General features: G+C 40.4%; 1 protein-coding gene across 3 annotated transcripts in view; it reads right to left on the minus strand.

The window, feature by feature from the left end:
• Positions 1-23,825, minus strand: part of FRMPD4 (FERM and PDZ domain containing 4) — a 289,619-nt gene that overhangs the window by 101,475 nt on the left and 164,319 nt on the right. For all 3 annotated transcript variants that reach the window (XM_072340063.1, XM_072340055.1, XM_072340072.1), the window contains exon 2: positions 14,783-14,899. In XM_072340063.1, the coding sequence (XP_072196164.1) occupies positions 14,783-14,899 (117 nt within the window). The remainder of the gene's footprint in view (positions 1-14,782; positions 14,900-23,825) is intronic.

The raw sequence follows: 23,825 nt of genomic DNA on the forward strand, positions 1-23,825 counted from the left end.
TACAGTTTTTTATTGTCAGCAGGAATCACTGTACAAATGGAGGATGGATACACGTTTGTTAAACTCACACACAACTGTATGCCACCACAATGAAGGTGAGTCTGAAGGAATTCACCACTCCTTGTTTTCCCTGCTTTTCCCTTCGAGGTTCACTGAGATTAATCCTTATTTTCACAAAGACCCAAGTTTGGTTTCCCAGTAAAAACAACAATTTGCAGTTAGCATAAGCAGTAGTTCGTCTATAATGCAGCCACTAGGCAATCTGCGCTTGCTGTCTTCCACAGACATATCAAAGTAACTGTAAAATAGTGAAGTCGGATGCCAGTAGCAGCATAGTTGCAATAGCAGAGAGACCAGCCCAAGCTGTAAAACCTGCTTGAGGAGCAAAATAAATTTCCAGATAGTTCACAATGAACTTTACAATAACCTGGGTGTAGCCGGCAGTCCAAGTAACTCAAAGCTCAGCAGGGCTTGCCTATGCTATACTGGGTCGTCAGTGCAGACACACAGCAGATTTTTCTTCCATGTAACAGAAGTATTGGTGCTGTCATCTCTGTAAATTCTCTTTCCTATCATTAATATTTACTCCAAAATATCAAATTTGGCACAGCACTTAGCCTGGCAACGTGGGGATTGATCAGCTTTTTCATTTGTCACTGAACAGTAGTTCAGAAAAGAATTTGTATGTTAATCTTAAGTTTTGAGAGGGGGCTGGGGTAGGGGGGAGAAGGTGGCAGTAGGTCTACTCTCGAGCAATTCACTTAATCTCTCCATACCTCAGCACAGTGATCAGAATGGACAATACTGATAATGTCATTATAGCACCTCCTGATTTAAGTATAACCATAAAACAAACGAGGACCTCAATTTTATGTGGCAACCTTCTGTCCAATTCTTTAGCTTTCAGCACAAACATCAAATCCACTTTCTAATTCCAGTAACAATAAGCTCTGTGGTCAGGTTGGCTTGTGCTGCTGGATTCCGAGCACACGGATCTGTGACATCCTTCTTCCCTGAGGACACCAGGGAAAAGCCAGCTGATTCCAAGCACTCTGCGCCGAAGTAGCTCACAGGCAAGAAGGCAGCCAACACAGTTGAGCTTCCCTCCAGAGAAAACCTTGTCCTGTCATGCTTTCTAATGGTGACCAGGCTTTCCAAGCAGCACCATGCAGAGCTGGATTGCCTATGCAAGTCACAGAGGCAAGCCTAGCACAGCAGCTGTGCAGCTATTACACACCTTGTTCAGGTGATAGGGTTCCTCCTTCAGGATCTGCATTCCTGAAGGCTCATGCCATGAAAGCAGCTGGTCCTATGATGTGCTCATTAGCTTGCACTCGCTTTAATTAATTCTCTTCTGGAAACTAACAGGGCAGTTTTTAAGCAGACTAAGAGGATGCCGACATGTGGATCCTTCTGACTGGGTACCACTCTACTTTTGGAAATTCCTGGCCAGACACAGGATGACAGTCCGGGGAACAAAGTCCTTAGCTCTGCTAAGACTCTATGAGACCCAGTCACAATCCTCACCCAACTCTGAAGGCTTGTAAAGTGCTATTTCTTACATCTTAACCGCAAAGTTGTGACTTTTCTGGGTGAAAAAACAATGTCAGGCTATTCTTTATGGCTTCCCTTTTCAGGGCAGACCATTAGCTCATCGTTCCCTGGTATGCTGTTAAAATGCTGGAACATGCATTTTAATAGGATGCTGGCAACAAGAGTCATGCAACAAAATCCTTGAATGTCATTACTATGAGCTGCCAGAATTGGCCCCTCATGGCCCAAAACAAAATGTCTTTTATCAGTATGGCTTTTTTCCAAGTCTCTGCTGTCCAGCCCAAGGCACTAACTGGATTAAACAAAAACAATAAGAACAGCAACAAGAAGAAAATGCTGTGAAAAAGGGATTATAAACAGGAAGAGAAGCAGAAAGTACCTTTTTAGACTGGAGATAAAACTCTGTTGTTCCCACCTGATCAAGCCTAGGGACAGCTATATGTAACACAGTGCTTCTAATAAACTGTCTCTGGCATCTCCTCAGTTGTTTCTTATGAAAGTTTTCACATGTATCTCTGACCTACTGTTTTTTTACCCTATATATCATAATTAATCATCTCACTAGTTCTCCTTTCTATACTTGCTGGATACTTATTCCAGAAGCTGACTTGAAGAAGGTTTCTGCACATTCGTATGGAGAATATATGCAACCATGACACATTCCTCACTATTTCCTACAAAATGTGTTCAGTATCGATCGCCTCCTTTAGAAACAGTGATTTGGGGTATAACTGCACTATTTATTGTGAATCTTTTAACAAAAGCTTTTCATCCCAAGATGGGGGAGTGAGGGTGAAAGGCAAGGGAGAACAAAAACAAAAAAAGAAAAAAAGAAAGAAAAATAATGAAAACATCTAAATATCCAAAGAAAAATATTTTAACTTCCTTTAAAGCTGAAAGTCCCCGGCATCAGACAACTAGTAAAACTGAAGCAATGTCTTTTTGTAAGAGCACAGCTAAAACACCTGTTAATACAGAGAGACGTACTGAAATGAATAGAGCTAAGAGCTTCAAAGAATGCATAGACTCATAATCAAAACTAAACAAAATGCAGACAATGAAAAGCAGACATGGTTGGCAAGTTCTGATTTCCACAGAAAAGCTCCAGTTGGTCCCCTAAAATATTTTTCAAGCACGAAGTCTGCTCTACAAGTGTGGAAAACCCATCATAACAAGGTAAGAATGACAGGATCCTCAAACTAACCACAGATCATCTATATCATATCACAGAATCCTCAAATTGCTTCAGTTGGAAGAAATGCCAAGAATGATCAAGTTCCAAACCCCTTGCCACAGGCAGGGCTGCAAACCTTCAGATCTGATACTAGACCAGGCTGCCCAGGACCCCATCCATCTCTGCCTGGAACAACTCCAGGAATGGGGCATCCACAGCCTCTCTGGGCAGCCTGTTCCAGCGCCTCACCAATGGTATGCACCAATGGAAGGACACGGTGTGCTCTCAAGAGCAGCTCTTGTGAGCTCAAAATACTGACCAGATATTCAGATAACAGAGGCAGTACTGAGGCTACATCTGCCTACAGGATGAACAGATGCAGATAATTTGCACATTTAAGGCAGATCGGCTCCACTTCATAGTATCATAGTATCGTGTGAGTTGAAAGGGACCTTAGAGATCATTGAGTCCAACTCTCGGGATTCGAGCCCTCTAGTGTAGCAGAGTGGCACTTCTATCACTTGCGCCACAGGGGGGATTCGAACCCCGGGTCTCTGGTGTTGCAAGTGGTGGTTCTAACACCGTGCGCCACTGGGGGCACACACGGGGGTCTCATTTCTCACAGGCTGACAGAACAGTGTGACAGAAAATGTCCCCATGCGTTAGATCTCACAGAAAGTCAGCAAAGCCCAAGAACACTGGCACATATTTCTTGGACAAAGGGCCCACGACTAAGAACATCCCCACCACACTGAGCACTTCCTGATCAACAAAAGGTAGTGATTAACAATCCTGATTTAAACTAGGTATTTCAGCCTTATGTAGAAATAAGAGACAATCCCACCATGATCAGAATAGCTCTTGTACATTGAAATGAAAAGACAATCTGAAAAAGAGAGAAGAGGAAGAGAAGAGGAAAAGAGCAACCCTAAAATGTAACTGAAAGCTGAAAACTCCAAATGCCAGCAAATTTGCACTCCCAATGTTTTTCATATATACACATAAAAAGCTAAGAATAGAGCCAGAGGCAAGAAGAAATATGTTAGGATTGATTAATACATCACTGTGTCTTCACTGAATACCACTGTATCTATTTGCACTATAACTTAATAAGGATATTACACATTAGAAATTTTACTCAATGGCAGAGCTGCAAATGACCACGTCTCCTCATCACACAAAAAGGCAGCAGGAAGTTCACTTAAAAATTATAAGTAAAGCAGTGCCATTTTTCTGTTTAATTTTGTAAACCCTAGGAATGTTTTTTTTCAAGCTATTTGTATCATAAATAATTAGCCTCACCAGGTTTTAATTATGAGATTCTAAACAAATCCCACGAGCAAACACTTATCCCTATCTGTCTGCTGAGTTCCTATTTGTAATTCCAGCTAATTACTTCCTCTGTCGGGAAAATCATCTTTGAAGTCCCAAAATGCCATGCAAGTATTTCCATCTCCTTCATTTTGTCTCCCAGTGTTCGATACAGAAAATGTAAATTCATTTGGCTACTGTGGGAAAAGTAAGAAACTTGAAATAATCTCTGCACTGTCAGCATGTCTTTACCTTGCGCGCTTAATCCCCGTTACCATGGTGATATTTAATTGAACAGCCGCACAGTTTGATTGGTTTATTTTAAATTGAAGTTCTTCTGTGGAACTGTGTAGGATAGCAGTGAACATTAGATAAATGGCTTTCAAAATATTGCAGTGAGTCATACGGCCGTCAGTGACTGGATTAATTTGAGTTCACTTAAACTATTCCTTCACCTTAATCTTATATATATGACAACATACATAATATGAGGATTTTTAGCATTATATTTGGAAGCTGAGCATTTTGAGTGTAATTAAGCAGAACGTTATTGCAAAAAGGGCAATTAAAACCTAAATGAGAATCAAAATTCAGTGAGCTTTTGTTGGTAACATCAACTTGCCACGCTAAAACAAATTACCTCGCTGTTCCACAATAGCAACCCAGATAAGAATACAGTAAGCTTATATTTGATTTTCTTTATAGAATATTGTGAATATATTAATTTGACAGAAATGAAACCAAAGGAAAAATACAGCTTGTTCATTGCTGGCGTCTATATGCCTCAATATGCAGTTCAGTATTCTACTGACTGCTGGAAAGACATCAAATCATCAATACGATATTTCCTGGCATGACATAACGTATTTGATAACTTGATTTAAATTCTGTATGTATGTTGTGAGGAACTGGTCTACTTCCACTGTAGCTTTCAAACAGCAGCAACAAAATACTGTGACAATCCTCACCCTCTTTTTCTACTCTAACCAACCTCCAGCACATTTTCTTCTTAATGCTGGGGAATTTCACCCAGCCTCTACAGCAAAGGTCCCAGTTCCATCCATACTGCACAGCTTTACCTCATTTATTTTTTTCACGGTTGTAGCCACCAAGGCCCCAACATACAGCCTGCAATATCATACTACCTTTTCAGTGTTTGGAGAGTTTCTGTTATAGTTTTAAACAGACTGTTAACTACTGTAGTTCTATCCCTCTCCTAGAATCACAGAATGGCTTGCACAGGAAGGGACCTCAAAGCCCACCCAGCCCCAACTCCTGCTGTGGGCAGAGCTGCTCCCTACCAGCTCAGGCTGCCCAGGGCCCCATCCAACCTGGCCTTGAGCGTTTCCAGGGATGGAGAATCTACGAAAACTCAAATGCAGAGTCTCTTTGTTTGCATAACTGAAATTACCAGACTGTGACCTGAGATATGAACTATTTGTTTCTTAAAAGCACTACTAGTCTCCCATACAAACTCTACTTTGTTTGACAGAAGAGGTATTTGAAAAGGAGACTCTAACTTGGGTTCTCATTCTCATGCAAGAATTAATTCATTTTAACTCTCCCAGCACTGGTAGCTTAGAGTTCTGATGTAATTCTTACACAGATGCACTTTTGTGTGCAATGCACAGACGAGATACTGTTATGCCAAAAGATACCTCTGCCTAGAAGCATGTGAATTCAGAAGAGAACTGATTATTTTGCCCTCTCAGCTTTGAACATGGTGAACCTGGGTCAGGATACCGTTTCTTTTTCGTGTTTTTTAGTATTCTGGAATCATTAAGGTTGGAAAATACCCCCAAGATCCAACTGTCAGTCCATCACACCATGCCCACTAACATTATCCCTTGGGGCCACATTTCTTGAACAGCTCCAGGTACGGTGACTCCACCATCCCCCTGGGCAGCCTGTGCCACTGTCTCACCACTTTTTCTGAGAAGAATTTTTTCCTAATATCCTGAACCTCTCTGTCATAACTTGAGGCCATTTCCTCTCATCCTATCATTGTTACCCAGGAGAAGAGACTGATCACCATCTCATTGCAACCTCCTTTCAGGTTGTTGCAGAGAGCTCCCTGGACTCAGGAAGATGTTCAGCCCTATCTCCTTTGGTACAATTACATTCAGGCTACTCAAGGCAAAGGATAGTGACTGGACAAAGGCATCTCTTCTAAGCAGTTCCATCTTCATGCATACCTTTTTGCACAGCTCTCCTCACCTTTTCTGTAAGAGGTATCCTCTCAATTCAGCAAGGGATCATTGCCTGTGTGTGCACAGGGGATTTGGAAAGGACAAGCTAGCACACACAAACTGAGCTGTGATGCTGCAGCTGGGTCCCAAGTCACTGCACATGAACTGGTTTAGGTGCAGCTGCCTGGCAGCGCAATGAAGCCTCTATTCTTCCTTGCTCCAGTTAAAATAAAATTACCCCACAGACCAGCATCTCCTTGTCATTATTCCCTCCATTAAAGAAATGACTTATCCCAGTCAATATCATTTTGTCCGTCATTTGTATGCCTGCCCTATTTATGACTAGAGCAACAGTTCCTCATGAAGGAAGGGCAACTGTTAAAACATCATCTCTTTTCGGACGGTTGAGCTGATTTCACAATGATTTCTTATTCAGCATGTGCCTAAGTTGTCTTAGGCAGACCACTGACACAAGCAGCTTACCGTATAATAACTCTCCTTTCTAATTATTCAGGTTTGCTTTAAACAGCGGCTTGTGGACACCCATTCCTGCTGCTGCTCTTCTCATCTCTCCCCACTGCCCCTTCCATCAAACACTCCTGTCCTTGAGCAGGTCAAACCCTAAGCAACAGAAAGCAACCCGAAAGGAGCAGAGTAACGCTCTTTCTTTCATAGCACACTATTCATATCAACAGCCCATATAACTAACAAAGGAATACAAAAATAAAGAAAAAAATAAGAATCACCATACCAATCAGACCTGTTGTCCACCTGGTCCGGTATGCTTTCTCTGACAGTAACCGCTTCAGAGGAAGGTGCAAGAAACCTTGTAATTATAGAATAACCTGATTAATACAGGAAGTTTCGTCCCAGCCTTAGGCAGTCAGCAGCTGACTCACCTGCTTGTCTGAAACATAAGAATTTCCATCTGCTCTAATATTTTTTTAAAATCCTATGTAATTTAACAGTGGAGGACTCATTACAAATGTACATTTCTAATCCTGTTTTGAATCCTACTAAGCATTTTAGATTTTACTGTAACCTGTAGCTAGGAGTTATATTTGCTAATTATATAGGTTGCACTATTTTTATCATTGTTAGACTGACTGCCATTCAATCTCATTGGATGTCCCTTTTAAGGCTGTGGGAATAAGTGGGCCAGAGAGTGCGATGCCACTGCCTGTTTGCTCAGCCTCTCACCTGGGAGAGGAGATGCTCAGAGAGGCAGCCTGCAGTCAGCCTTGGGATCAAGGCATTACCCTGGGATGCGGACAGCTGCATCCACATCACCAGTCTAAAATAGACTGAGAAGGAAACAAGCCCTCTTTCTGACACCTTGCCTAAATGTAGATGCTCTCATACCAGCCTGGGGGGACAGAACAGTAGCAGTGATGCTGCTCATTTTTTTGCAAATGTCATAGAAATCCTGCAGCCAATCCAATCTATATACATATATTTGTATCTAGAGCTGAATGAATGCCTTGTATTTAGCAAAGTGCTGTAGCATAATACTTACAGGCTAGAAGGTGGCTTCTGTGGGACAAAGCACTTAGTACAGTCTCATGTACTAAAGGTAGACCTCAGATACAAATATCAGCGGCCTTTTCAAAACCCAGGTAGATGAACAACCCTGTAACCACAATCGAGGCTTCCACTACATGGCACATGCTCTGTTTGCATAACTGTTCTAATAGAGCAAACCCCAGAGAATACTCTGATAAAGGGCCAGCAAGCACATACAACCTGCAGACTTATGTAGAAGAAGGTTGGATGAGTGATTAGGTAGGGGAAAAAAAAAGAGTAAGTAAATGGTTTGAACTGATCCTCTTCTGTGCTTATTTATTTTGAAGTAAATTGATTAGCCTGCTGTGAGCCTCGTTTTTGCATCTGGTATAAATTAGCGTCCTTAATAAGCAGGATGCTTGATTGATACTGTCATTAATATTATCAATGACTGTGTTCTGTCATCCCTCACTGCTGGCCAGCTCTGGGAACGGTGTGTACAGGGAGGAGTGGCTGCCAGACAGGATGCATGCAACACATATTGAAGAACTTCACCGTTCAGAAAATGTGGATGAATTTCCTCTTTGATGCAGAGCAAACAGTGGAAGAGTGAGATACAAACTGAATAAATAGGTAAGTATTTGACTATAGGAGAACACCCAATTATGTCTTTGTGGTTGGACTAGATGATCTTAGTAGTCTTTGCCAACCCTAATGATACTATGACTCTATGATAAAGAAATATTGTACAGTGCATGCTTTGAGATAGTGTGAGCTGCACTGGCTAATAAAGAACACAAACATGTCACCTCCAGTTTACGGATAGGACAAAAGTTGTCATACAAGAATTTCATAGTAACTTTGTCAATGACGAATTTGGCCAAGCAAGGACAACCAAAATGCAATGATTTCACAATCCTGAATTCATGGAGCAAATAACATTATCTGAAAAATAATGTATCCAAAGCAAAAAAATGTTTTCAGAGACATCTGGAAGAAGCCTGAAAGTTACTAAAAACAAAACCACCAGTAAAAAGCACCAGCAGGCACCCAAAGATATCAAAATATGTACTGCCATATTCCAACTGGCACAGCAACCACATCATACAAAAACAACAAGAATTATTTGAATGATAGATCCACAAAAATATCAAAAGACTGAATACCTCAGGAGTTAAATAGGAACAAAATGGTCATGACTTTCCATGGCAGCAAACGTTACTTCAGCCTGTGCCTTGAAGTGCCATTGCAGGGCAGCTTAAGGCAACACAATCCTGTTGTCACCCTTTCTTCATATCAGTCAGGTATTTCATTGGGTCACCTTATGGCATTTGCCACGCAATGAGTAGCAGGTTGAACCTTCTGCTTTCCAGAGGTTTCTTCCATTCTCAATTATCCCACAACTCTATCTGACCGTGCATAAAACTGGCTGAGGTTAAACTGACATAAAATTCACTGCTTTATCCGCAGGATTGATTTTTTTATTAGTTTCTGCCAGTTTATTTCCCTCTATCAATTCCTCTCCAGGTCCGATGAGCATTAAAACTGACACAAGGGGAAGGGTGAAACTGTGCAGGTCAGACAATCGGTAAGATCACAGCAGTGGAAACTTAGGCAAGCTGAAATTGCCAAGAGGCTAAACAAAATGGACAAAACCAGCCAAAGTGCTCCCGCTTTGCATATCCCCCTGAAGCCTCCAATCATGCCAAATACATTCTTATTAAGATTCATGCTTGTATTAGCATTGAAGAAATTTGTCATTGCTATATACCACACAGTATGGGTAATAAATGTTTAGAAAATGTTTATGTATACACTGCAAAGTATTTTACATTGAAAGTCTAGCTTAATACAGCCCGTGCTGTACAGAAATATGCTGGATAAATACAAGATGACTGCTCTTCTCTCGTACTAAAATGAACTACTTATCTCATAGAGCTATCTCAAATAAAAGTGGCAAGTTTAAAGAGAATAAGTGAAATTTTGAAACTTTAATTTAGCATGGCCTCAACTGAAGAAAAGCATTTTAGAGGTTTTCAAAATGACCCCAGTTGTGCCATTTGTACAGAGAGATAATGAATTGATAGTGACATTCCAAAACACTGTGATAAAAGACTCTTCTCACAGTTTTACCTTAGTGCTGCCTGGCACAGGGAGTCCCACTGATCAGCGCAGGCCATAGAGGCTTTCATAGGTTTGAAAGAAACCAAATTTGCGTCAGCAGAAAGAATAAACATCTCTTCACATTCTCGCCTTAAAGCCTTTCCACTGACACTATATAATTACTTCTCATTTCACATAGAGATTCTCCTGGATTGTCTATTCCTCCCACAATTTCAAAATTACAGTATGTCTACTTGCAGCTGAATGGATACGTACTTATGGCACTAAGTAAATTATTTAACTAAAAAGCAGTTAATGTTGCTATGAATTATGTTATTTGCTTGCCTAGAACTCGTGTGCACATTTCTTTGTTATAATACCTGGTTTATACAGCTTTAATCAAAACCAAGCAGAGGATCTGAATTGCTTTTTCTCCCTTAATGTGATGCAATTTGTTAATCTGTGTGGCTATAAAAACCCTTGGAGACAATCTGATATGCTATCTCACTGATCTTTCCTCTTCCTTTATTGACATAACTGTCAACAGTCATCTCACTATTTCATTCCTAAAATCCAGAGGCAAAAGAAAAAGGGAAGAGAACTTAATACCGTTTTCATTTACATAGTTTCATTTAGTGGTAGCAAAAGTAGTTGTTTTGAAAACCAAATAGGGCTTTTCTTTAGCCAAATAATTAGAGGCTGCAATGACAGCTCCTGTTTTTCAGATAGTATGACTTCATTACAGTTGGAATATGTTCAGCCTTACTAACAAAACTGTACATCAGCTTTCAATACAGACAACTGCAACACACTGCCATAAGGTAATTTAAATGGGTACAAATTTGATGCTAAATCCCCAAACAGATCTCAAGAGACACTGCAAGCCTGATAAATTCTTGGCTTTGTACAGGCTACGCTTGGGGATTCTGGACATTACTAAATGAGCAACTGTAACACACAGAAATATGTGATAGCATAGAAACTAGAATTTTACATCCTTGGCTCCTTCCCTGGATATTAATGTAAATAAAAATTTCCCTTCCAATTCTTTGTACAGAAAAGGAGTTCTTCCTAGTCTCCCAGTCTACTTAACATTAGAAGGGAGAGCCGTCTTAGAGAGAGACTTGGCCAGGTTGAAGGAATGGGCAAGCAAGAGTGGTGTGAAGCTTAACAAAGACAGGAGCCAGGCCCTGCTCCTGGGACAACGCATCCAAAGAGCCAGTACAGGCAGAGATCTGTGTGGCTGGGAGCTGTCTTGCTGGAAAAGACCTGGAGGCCCTGGGGGACCACAGCTGAACAGCAGTCAGCAGCAATCATGGAATGCAAATTGCGCCCTGGGCTGCACCTATGGGAGCTTTATCAGCAGAGACAGAGATGTGATCATCCCACACTACTCAGCTCTTGTCAGATCACAATTAGAGCACTGTGCCCATGCAATCCAAAAAAAAAAAAGATGTGGACAAATAGGAAAGGGTCCAAATGAGACCCAGGAAGTTGTTCAAAAGGCTGGAGAAGCAGTACTCTGATGAAAGACTGCAGGAGGTAGGTCTTTACACCCATGAAGGGACATCAGCATCCTATTCAACACTTGAAAGCTTGCTACAAAAAGGACAGAGGATGTCTCTTCACAGTGGGCCACATGGAGATGATAAGGGACAATGGATTCAAGCTGCACTAAACAAGGCTCTGTCTTGCTATCAGAATGAATTTTTTCAGAGTGAGAACAGACACTGACTGGAACAACCTCCCCAAGGATGTGGTGGAATCTCCATCACTGAAGGTTTTCAAGATGTGACTGCACAGGGTTCTAGGTGATCTCATCTAGGCTCACTTTTTCTTTTGAGGTCAGTTCCAAACTGGGCTGTTTCATCATTCAAACCTTGAGAAGCTTTATTCTCATAATAATGCCAGTTTCACAGAAAATAGCCATCCTACAATCTTTCTTTGTTATTTGAATATACTTTGATTAATGTCCTTGCCTAGGATATGAATGTTCAGATGCAATCCCATACCTGTGCTTTGCAATACAAACCATCCCTTAGTCCCTCACTACTGCTGTACTACAACCTATTTTGCAGCACAAGGATCCATTGTTTTGATTCTGTTAAGTTTTGGAAAGAGAACTAAAAGAAAAAAAGAAATGTATGAAGAACATAAGAAAAAGGTAACACCTAGATAATTGGGTAGCTCTTCTAGAAGGTATCTGCAAAGCAAGTAAGGCTTCTTTAGCATGATCTAGGCCAAAACGAGATACCATGAGAAGAAATGGTCTCAAGCGACAAGGTAATAAACACTTATAAACACTTATACCCACAGACCTGACCTGGAATTAGGTCTGAAAAGTTTAGATAAAACAGAGGTTAGCAATTAGACCTTCTCTGCTTGGTGAAAAAGTGACTATTTCAGTACAGCTGTAGTTAGCAAGTCAAAGAAGAGCTTTCCTGAGAAAAAGTTTTTCTCACATCAGTTTTCATTTTTAGAGTGAAGGTCAACCAACTGGATAGGTAGGAAGATTCTTGCTTTCTCAAAAATCCTCACATCTGAAGTTCAGGAAGGATTTAACTCTAAAGTATGTTGTATTTTTACAGCAGTTACTGGTGTTAGAACACTTGAAATATGTGAAAGAGCACAACTCATTCTGTTCAATTTCTGAAATAATAACACATAATATATGTAATGTTTGTATTACATTGCTTCTGTTACATATTTTAAGCATAAAACATGTAATTCATCCAGTGACAGTTGCCATCAAGCTTATGAGTTTCCCCTGCCCCTAGAAAATTCACAGACTGTAAGAAGCGGGTTCAGAGGCAGAGGGTTTTTTTTTTTGTTATCAATATCAAGGTCACCCTGAAAATGAACTACAGCAAATGTCATTTTGCTAAATCCATGCTTTTTTATGAAATTCTTTTTGAAAACCCAGGCTAAGATCTTGTCAGTAATTCTGATTCGTACGTGCAGTCTATATTCAGAGATAAATGGAAGCCTAGGGTCTCAAAGCAAATTCTGAGCAAGCACCTTGCAGCAACACAAAAAAACAAAACCAGAAACAAACTGAAAGCAAAACCAAAGTAACAACAACAACAACAAAATCTGATACTGCTTCTGGTATCATTTGGCACTGCCTGTTTTGGAATCTTGTTCCTAGACTCATTTTTTCTCCATTTAAGAGAGGGTTATGGCACATCAAGGTACTAAAAGGCAATCCGAAAACCCAAACAAAATGATCATTATCATTTACATGTTAGAAAATGCTCACAAATTACAGAATTAATGATAATTAATGCTTTGCATTCTGTAAGCCACAGCTGCTTATAGTTAGCCTAGTGGAGTATCCCATTATGTTACCAGTGAGAAAAGAGGAAGAATCCAATGTGGCGCCTGTCCTCATAAGCTGGATATTATTGTTCAAATGATTCTCAGTCAGGCAGGGGAGAACACAATTAAATTCTACAGAAAAAAATCTAAGCCCCTGAAGAGTAGTTTCCAATACTGAGAAAGACCTACTGCACTTCAGGCAGTTCGCAGTTACTCATGTCTACGTTTGCAATTTGTAGTGGTGCAGGTTCCCTCAGTAATTAGAGTAACAGAAGTAGCACAGTCCCATCAGCACAGTGCTTTTGAGGCTCTCCTATGCTTCTTGACAAGCCTAATTAGTTCAGGCAGAAAATCTATGCTAATATAGCTACATTGTGCATGGCACTCAGCACCACATTGCCCAGCACTGCACCAGGTTTCTTACAGACAAGCAGAGCAAAATACTTCTAACAGAAAGAATGAAGCATTTCAAAGTCAGCTTTGAGCCCTCATTAACATGGACAACTTGCTTCAATTTGGACATGTTTGAAATTTCCCTAAACCCTGAAAGCCTTACCTTGGTTGCCTTCAGGTTACCATACAGCTACAAATACTGCTTTGGCTCCAATAGTAATTGCTTCTAGGGAAGACAAGGCACACACTGGGCAAATGGGGGAGGAATGCAAAGGAAAAGAAAAGGGATCTTACCCTGTGGAATAATTTTTGATTAAAGATAATGAGGAAATTTAGGATGCTTTAATGGTTTAAGTTTAAGCAAGTCTGATTCTTTTACTATGCTAAAAGGAAGAGATGGAACTCTCAAGTAGGAAATTTTAAAGCATTTGCGAGTTTCTAATCCAAATGATAAACATAACAATGGATTAATAATTGGGGAAAAAAAGTCAACAACAAACATCCCTTCATATGAGCAGCATCTACACACTGACTTTAAAATGATATATAAGTGAAAGTAACTAATGCTGCAGCATCAAGCTGTCATTCTGCTAACTTATTGCCTCCTTTTCTTAGCAAAGAACTTCCAAAGACACAGAAAAGTACTCGAAGAGCAAACTGCATTTTATCCAAGCCATTTAAGTAATTTTAAGAATAATTTACTGGGAAAAGGAAACCCAATTTTGTTTATGATAAAATCGTACTGACATTTATTTTGTCAATCTTTAGATCCAGAGTAAAAAGACTATAGGTAACCTAAGAATTAGAATAGTAACTATATAGGATCAAAATAAGCATCTTCTTGTTACTAGTATAATGAAAATATTAGACAAGCTACAAGTGCTCACACGGCAGAAATGGAGGAGAGTAGTTAATTCTAGTCAAAACTGACCATTTAACTCACTCTTTAAACATGGCATTTTTATTTCTATTTTTTGTTAATGACATTTGTTGCAATTCTTCAGTGAATTACAGGTCCTTATATCAGTGTTTGCTTGGGTAAATTAAATAACCAAGTACCAAAACACTGCTTAATAAAAGACAAGGCTCAGTGAAATACAGTCAAAGCTATCAGTTTGCAATAAAACAAAGCAGTGAAACAAGAACTGTATAAGGCTGAAATTGCAATTAGGGTCCCAAGTATTGTCAGTGCTGTAACACCATGCTATGGTGTGCACAGCTCCCACTACCGGCTTACTTGATGAAGTAGTCCCTTCCATCTCTGTTTGCCATCATCTCCCATCCATAAGGTGTCCCCTGGTTCAAGCTCCAGGTCCCTGATGGATGAGGCCAGCCTGAAGACTTGTTCCTGTGGCTGCAATTGGAGGGAAGAAAGAAAAGAATGTGTGACTTGTCTGTTGTATTTATTCTTTACATCTATTTATTTCATGTCATTAGCTCAACATCTCAATATTTTCAAAGTTGTGAAAAAAAAAACAGTCAGAATTCAGGCAAGCAAAAGCAGGCCAGCAGGCCTACTCAGATCTGTAATATTCTTTGAGAAAGTGGAAAGGAGAAGACCACTTCCAAAGGTCTTCAAGCCTAAACATTTTGCAGTTGAAAGTTGTTACACGTTGTCAGTCCCAAAGACACAATACTCATTTGTAGTAGTTTCCAGCACAGAGAAGTAGGAGCATTTCCACTCATTGTCATCTCCTGTTCAAATGCCCAGGGACTGGTACCAGCACCTGTTCTCACTGCTAGCACTGTTGCTTCCTATGACAGAATGAAAGACTGCCATGCATTTGTTTGTGTACAGATACTAAACTGATTCAGCATGCAAATGTTGTTGCACTTGATCACTATCCAGTAATCCCTTCCTCCAGATGACGTCTGAAAGGCTGCAGTATCTCTGAGCACACAGTCACGTATCACTGCTCAAGCACTTTCCGCTAATATCCCACTACCAAGCATGCACCACATCAGGCCACCTCAAATAAAGCAGCAGCTTTCAGAGTTCCCTTAACTCAGAGTAATACAACAGCTCTCTAAAATGAGAGTATTTCTCCACAGGTCTGATAAATTCTATGCAGTGCAATTTACTGACTCCATACACACACACACAAAAAAAAAAAAAAGGTACTTAGCAAGAATCCTCCACAGATTCCCATAGGAAATCCAAACATTCATACAGGGATTTTGCCCCTCACTTGCAAGAATTAAGCTAGATTTTACCACATATTTTTTGTTGTGGGACTTACAGGAACAGAAGGCAACAAATAAGTCTGTCAGCAGAATTGATCAAGTCATGGATAGCAACTACAACCTAAAATCTGAAATAGCCACATTCTCCCTCTCTTTGATCTACCAATGAAATATATTACTGCTTAGTTTTTCTTTCTATATTTATGTTAAATTCAAATACTAGCAATGAACATATTATCTATTATCCTAGATAGAGATGTAAGAATTTCATTCCTGTAGAAGAACAGAAGGTAATATAACCTGGTGAACGCATTTGTGGAAGAACAGAATTGGTCTCTGTGGAGAACTCAACAATTCATTGCAAATTGCTAAACTCAACAAAGTTGTACATAGTTAATCTTTCCCAAAGGAGGAATGCATCATTAAAAACAAACTAGCTGCTCCCCCTCCCTCTTTATTTCAAGGATTAATCACTACTGAGAACAGATAGGGTGCTTCAAAACATAATTTACATGTAAAGTAGAGCATTACAATGAAGAGCTAGATATCATCTGATTTACCAATTACATTAAGTACTCTTTCTTCTAGGAGTAGAAAAACATTTCTGTTAGCATATTCAAACACTGCTATTTGCCATAGGACAGGGCCTAAGTCTAATATTTGAACATGAGAGAAATCTTAATAAAATGACAGTTACTCACGGTGAGCGGAACACATAAATGTCAAATACGCTACACTGCCTTGGATAGAGGTAACTAACCCATTCCTGATCAAAGGAATTAATTAAAAAACAGGAATCTAAAGTAAGAAAACAAGGTTTGAAGATAAGTATTTTCAACAGTTTCTCATACAGATTCGTGGGAAGTTAAGCTTCAGCATTCATGCTTCTCCTTATACTTGACTGAGGGACAAAACGAGCCATCCTACAACCTGACAGCTTAACTATCTCCCTAGAATTCAAACTACACTTAAGATTGTTTTGGACCTGAAATATTGCAGTTGGCTAAAAAAAAAGTAGAAAGTAACATATCTTATCTGGATTACAAAGGCATACCCATACATTTAGTATTTTCAAATTAATTAAAATACATTTTACAACCCCCGTGTCAGTTACTCCATCTGAAAAAAGGGCACAGGGACACATTTAAATTCCTGTGTAAAGCACATCGAACTTCAGTGACAATAGAATGTGTAGGAGTCCGCAACAGTAGTGATGATCAATACTACTTCTGTCTGCATTCAAACTAAGGGCTCATCTTTGTATGAATTATAACTTCAGCGGATTTTAAAGTAAATTTAATTCCCCTGAAAACCTCCCTTGAGCCCTTGAATTGCTATTGATGACAGAAGCTTTCATATCATGATGGGTACTAACGGCCTTACTTATCTACAGATACAGACATATTTTTTCTAGTCCTCCAGATGGTCTTATAATCAGTGGGAAAGAAATCAGCATTTGATTGCATTCACCTGTCTGTCTACCTGAACACACCTAAGATACGGTATTAGATGAGTATTGGAGCAGCTAAAGGTGGGGGAAAAACAAATATCCAACAGAATGCTTGTTATAGCTGTTTGTACAATTCAATAATCCACACTCATGTCACATCAATAAAACAAGATTTTTTTCTGTTCCAGCATACAAGAAACTCAAAGGTGATTAGCAGTGGTGATTCCCAGCATCTCAAACAGTACAGCCTCAAAAAAACAAGACAAAACCCATTATTCAACACACTTGTTGAATATTATTCTGTTTGTCTGCGAGGATTCTGTTCAATGGACATTGCTAGAGGCAAAAGATGGCAAGGAAGAGATCAGTGCTTGAAGGAACATCAAAGCTTCTTGTAGGAAACCGTAAGAAGGCCAGACATTTCACCCGGAAGAGCACAAAGCCATTTTGGCAGGCTTTAAGCCGGGTGGGGGGGGAGGGCAGGCTCACTGTTGAGGAAGACCATCAGGAGATTCCAGTACAAACCCTGCACACGATCTTGGATAAATGCCTCAGCTCTCTGATCACCACTTGCCATTCCTTTCCTCACAGGCGGAGAAGGAGGAACACACAAAAACAGCCCAGGTCTCTGACAGATGTTTCCCAAGAATGGAAAGATAAAGAAATACAACTTCTACTCAATCAAGCCTGCCTCTGTAGGAAGATCCATCCCAGCTTTGTCACTGCTTGCTGTCCATCACCATCCCTGCTCTCTGCAATCACACCTGCTGCTGCAGCATGTGCCACTGGACAGCTCTTAGGCAGATAACTTCACTGAAAGAGCCTAAGCCAGTATCATGCCGGCAGAGTTCTAAAAGCAAGGCAGCAATATCTACGGCATTGCATCAGCCCTTCCTCTCCTATCTTGTAGTTACAGTAGAAAAACAGATCACTTTGAACTGCTTCACACTGAACAATCAATTCATTACATACTTCAAGTAGCACATAAGGAATCAATGTGCCGTGTGGAGGCAGCGTCATACAAAGAATATAATAGCTGCACCACAGCAAAGGACTTAAGGTCAGCCTCTTTGCTACTCCATGCCTGAGGCATGGCTGAAAACCATGTTAATACATCAAGTCTTCCGTACTTGACATTAGCAGTATGCAACTTATACAACATTCAGAACATACTCAGCATAAATAACGGTGCAAGCAGGGAGTGAAAAATCAAAACTAGAACAGTTTCAATATCCGAAGTCTACTATTAGATCCTACTGTCAATGCCATCTTAGATAGCCTAAAATCAAAAGCAGAAAGGAATGTGATTTTTTTTTAAAGAATTTTTAAAAAATCAAATATTTAAATCTTATGGAGAACTGAAAACAAAACATAAACTAGTATTCACAGATCCAGACAATAAGCATGCCCAGAGCTTATTTTCTAAATTAGAAACTGGAGATTCCTCTCAATAGATCTTTGCTACAAAAATCCTGACAGACTATTTAATTAAACCACTTTACAGGCCCAAGCCTGTAAATTTTCTTACAAACGTAATGTTTCCCTGCAGTGGTGAAAAGGAAGCTCCCAGGCTGCAATTTTCAAACAACACAAAAAGCACTGACACAAAGCAGCATTCCCACCCTCCTGTAATCAGTCCTACTTCACATCACAATTGCTCCTGTGCTGACACAAGTAAACTAGACCACCTTAAAACTAGTAGCTAGCTTTTCACTTGGGTTCATCCCTGCCTCCTCCATGGCCTCACAGGAGGCCACATGGCAGCAAAACTGATAGATGGGACAAAACCTGCCTGCTTCAGGTACTCCTTGGGCAAATATAAGAGAGCACTTAACTAAAATGCAATGTCCCAACTTTATTTAGTGTACTTAGCGTCTACTAAGGCATAACACTTGCTACATAGGAATACCATGCCTACACATTGCAAGGACAGAGTCTGTGTTTATGTCCATCCTTCTCTGCAGACAGAGGATACAAAATATTCTTTTTTACTTAGGAACCAAGTTGGACACAGAGTCAGATCTACTTAATGGCAGGAGTAGTCTACACTCCCTTGCCCCAGAACCCCTAATCTGCTAACAAGTTTCAAACCATGATTAAAAACAGTAGCGGCCTTGAAACTTTCCATTTTTTTCCCCCTAATGTTTCGAAGAAGGCAGAAACCTGGATAGTCTTTGTCATAACACTATGGGAGTTGACCCTTCAAGTCCTGCTTCCTGAAAGCTCAGGTGGCAGGTATCCTTGCTGCATGATCCCCACACATAGGCCTGGACTGATGAATTCGGGTTGACCCCTTCCTTGGGACTGGAGTTCAAAGAAGCTAGGCGGAGAAGCCATAATGCAGAGTTTATAAACACTTCCTTGCTTTCACAATTTATCTTTTTCCCTTCCAGTTAGGAGAAGGGTGAAGAGTAGTGCAAAACCATCTGAGTTGACACCACACACCCATTCCTCTTACCTAGGTCAGCCAAATCCCTTACTAGACAGGAAGGGAAGGCACTGAATTCATTTATTTTTAAAGCATGGTAGCTCTTGTTCCACTGTTTTCATTTTCACCGGTTGACACTGGTGTTAACAAAGGTATCATGGACACCTGCCACTTTCTCACTCTTGCAGCAATGGGTTTCACACACTTTGACATTCTCTTTGTCATCCTCTGAAATTCTTCCACTTCTGTGACTCTGTAGAGACACCAATTCGGGCTTGCACTCATTATATGGAGAGGCCCAGAAGAAACTCTGAAGTAGGTATTTCAAGAAGGAGCTCTGGTATGCAGGCTCTCACTAAAGAGATAGATTCAGTTCTATTATAAAGTAGTCATGTGAATTTGCAGACTTTCTACCCATTTTGTCTAAGTTTCCACTGACTGCAATTTGGAACTTCCACATTTCACTCCATGGGGACGTAAAAATTTGAATTTCATACATATGAATCTGGAGATAAATTCTATGTCACCCTCAAAAGAAGCCACTGCAACAAGCACTGAGTCCCTATCTTTAAATACTCATATAACACAATAAATAATCCATTTTTATTACCTGATTATTTATTCCCCATTCTATACCCCCTATGCTTACCACTTGGATATTTAATGTACTGGAAGCATCTCATTTAAATTCTTGGTTCTTCTCATAGTCCATACTTATTTACAGCATTTCTTCATCCCTGATAATATATCTGCAGAGGAACATAAAAACCAATTCCTCTGCCACCCATGTACTTGTTCAGAAATCAGACCCTCACCAATCCACTGTAAAAGGAAGACAACCTAAACAAATGCCACACTGTTGTCAAAAGTTGTTTGTGAGACATTTGGGGCTTTACAGCAGCCCCTGGAGCGTAAGTCTACCCTCAACCAACCATAGGAGCTACCAACGGGAACACTAAAGGCACGTCATTTCTGTATTACTCTTTCTTAGAAGTAAGAATGAGACTGTGCTTGCAACACAGAGTTCAATAACAGTATCCCCGTGATATTTAATCTTCTCCTGCCTCAAGAATAGAAGCCTGCTTTCACAATCCAATTCTCACCCACTCCCATCCCAGAAGACTACAGCACAAAGCCTACTTTGAAGAAGCAGGGAGAATTTTGGAAGACTCTGCAGCTACACAGTCAAGAGTAGTCATCATACTCAGCTATCAAAACACTCCTGAGAGGCACTGTACAATAAGATTTAAGTAATGAACAGTAATTTTCTGATCCAAGATCAAGAACATTGCAAAGGTTGATGTTTCTGCACAAAGTCCCATCAAGCCTCATAGAAGTAGTTATATCACAGAACACAACAGAAGACAGTGAACTGCCCCAGATGTACTTCACTGTATTAAAAAAAAGTAATACTGGGCCTCCTATAGCTAAGTCATGTAAATACAGGGTGGAACCCTAATGACTGTTTTTCTTGTTTAGCCATGTGAATTAAATGCCAGAAAAATATATTTTTGCCATGTGACAACTGCTTGCCTCAGTAATCCTACAAGACACATCCATGGTCTTGGCAAAGGCAGAATAATGTTACAATGCAGTTCAGACTTATTCTGAATCTCTGCCTGGATCACACACAGTCACACACAAGATTCCTAGAAAATAAAATTAAAAACAATCAAACAAACAAACAAATAAAAAGACATATCTTGCCTTATTTGAATCTTTGAATATGGTCTTAACTACTACCTTCCCTGTTTAGTCATTTATAATTATTATTCCATTTTTAATTCTTATAATGAAGATGATGAGTAAGCCAGGTTCACTTAGAATCACAGAATCATAGAATGTCCTGGGTTGAAAAGGAACACAATGATCATCTAGTTTCAACTCTCTGCTATGTGGAGGGTGGCCAACCAGCAGGCCAGGCTGCCCAGAGCCACATCCAGCCTGGCCTTGAATGCCTCCAGGGATGAGGCATCTACAACCTCCTTGGGCAACCTGTTCCAGTGTGCCACCACCCTCTGTGTGAAAAACTTCCTCATCATATCTAACCTAAGCCTCCCTGTCCCAGTTTAAGTCCATTCCCCCTTGTCCTATCACTGTCCACCCTTGTAAACAGCCATTCCCTCCTCCTGTTTACACGTCCCCTTCAAGTACTGGAAGGCCACAATGAGGTCCCCCCAGAGCCTTCTCCAAGCTAAACAGTCCCAGTTCCCTCAACCTTTCCTCATAGTGGGAAAGCTAGATGTTCAGAGACTGTGTCCCACTCTAAATATTGCTTTCTTAGCAATAGGATCTAGGCAATAGCTACTCTTCATACTCTGGATAGAGCAAATAGCTCCTGAGCTTTGTTTTCCCCCTCTTCTCATCTTCCACTATAGTTGCTCTCAATTATTCACAGTTTCATAGAATATCAGCCATTCTTAGTCTAAACCAAGGCTTCACTCAACCTTGAAATCCTTCAGTGGAACAGAATTAAAAAACACAAGTACAACTCAAAACTTCACAGTAGATTCCTCCTGGCCAGATAACAGTCCAGGAGAGGAAACACCTCTGCAGAGAATCCTGACAGCCTTTTTTCCTGCAGATCACCTGAGCTTCCAATTCCACAGTGCCTAAAACTGAGATGTCCAAATGACAGTCTATACCAGGATGGAGAATAGGAGGCATTCACATTAATTCCTCCTCCACCTGCCATTGCTGCTGATCTAAAGCAGTGAGATAATGAGAGCTCAGTGCCATGCTATGGATCAGATCAGTAAAGGATCCCTTTTACCAGGGATCTCCTGGCTGCCATACAATCAGGGAAACACAGCAGCTGCCCATCACTTGATTCCACTTGACTGGAAAAAATTGCCTTCACCTTCTTCACTCCTCTACTGAAAGAGCCTGCACAGCTTTGTTCATTAAGAGCAAGGGGAAGTTTCTGCTGGTGCATATGCAGACATGTGCCTTGGGACTGACTCAATGAACACATATAAGAAACAGATGGAAACCCACGGGGTTTGCTTGGGCACATGAAGTTGATTATCACTCTCATTATCAGGCTTGGGATTAGTCAGGACTTGACAGGTCAAAAAGAAAAATCTGCCTGACACGGAAGCTTTGCAAAATGCATCACTAGTCCTAAAACCTGTAGGCTTGTGAAGAGAGATTCTTGAGGATTAGAGGCCTTCATTCTTGAAGAAGGTCCAGCCTTCCTGGACTCCTCTGCCTTTTAGAGCTACCTCTCATGGCACTCTGTCAACCTATTCTCTAAATAGGCCAAAGTCTACCCCCTGAAAAGCCAAGTTCTCCTGACCGCCTTCCTTACTTATCAAGGACCAAACCCTCCATCATTCAGTGCTATCTATGCCTCTAACCATTACATCACACACAAGCCCTGTTTGCAAATATCAGGTCAAAGAGGGCATCTTCTCTAGTTTGCAATTTGATGTATTTCATTTCCAGCAGACATCTGAGAAGCTCAAGTCCCCACAGAGAACATGGACTAGTGATAGTGAGACTACTCTCAGCTACTTATAGAACTTACTTAATCTACTTCTTCATCTTGGTTGAGAGGTCTATAATAAGCTTCCATCACATTATCTGCATTACTGGCCAATTAGTAACCTCCTGAGAAATAGCTCAGTTAAAGAATATTTTGCGTAATAATCAAAAGTTAACTTTTCACTATTGTTAAGAAGTCCTTATCCAGATACAGAGTTATTTAAAGCACTCTAGAAATAGACATACTTATGAAGCCAAGCAAATAATAGCAAATTTGAGGTAGTTGAATTACTGGGAAGCCAGTAACAGTACGTCCTGATGAAGAGTTATGCTGCAAACCAAGAGGAATGTAGAACATTAACAAACTCAAAAGAACAATTTTAGTTTTCCCTTCACTCTTCCTTCCTTAGACTTCATGGCTCCATGAAGAAGAAGCCAACAGAACTGAACCAAAATGTCCTCTTTCAAACGTGTCTAGAAAGAAGTTGCTCCATAAAACACTGATACTGTGCTCTTTGTTGCTGTTGCCATGAAAATAGGAATCACTAGGTTCACAGCAACCACGTACATCACTTGCTTCGCATGTTTTTCCCCCATTTTTCTTTCCCATTAGACCGTCCTTATCTCAACCCATGAATTTCACTTCCCCCTCCCCAGTCCTGCATGCAGGCTTGAATGAGTGGCTTAGATACCTGCCAGGCTAAACCACTCTGCTTAAAACTTGTCTTAAGA

This window comes from Excalfactoria chinensis, chromosome 1 (genome assembly GCF_039878825.1).
Source record: "Excalfactoria chinensis isolate bCotChi1 chromosome 1, bCotChi1.hap2, whole genome shotgun sequence".
Lineage (NCBI taxonomy): Eukaryota > Metazoa > Chordata > Aves > Galliformes > Phasianidae > Excalfactoria > Excalfactoria chinensis.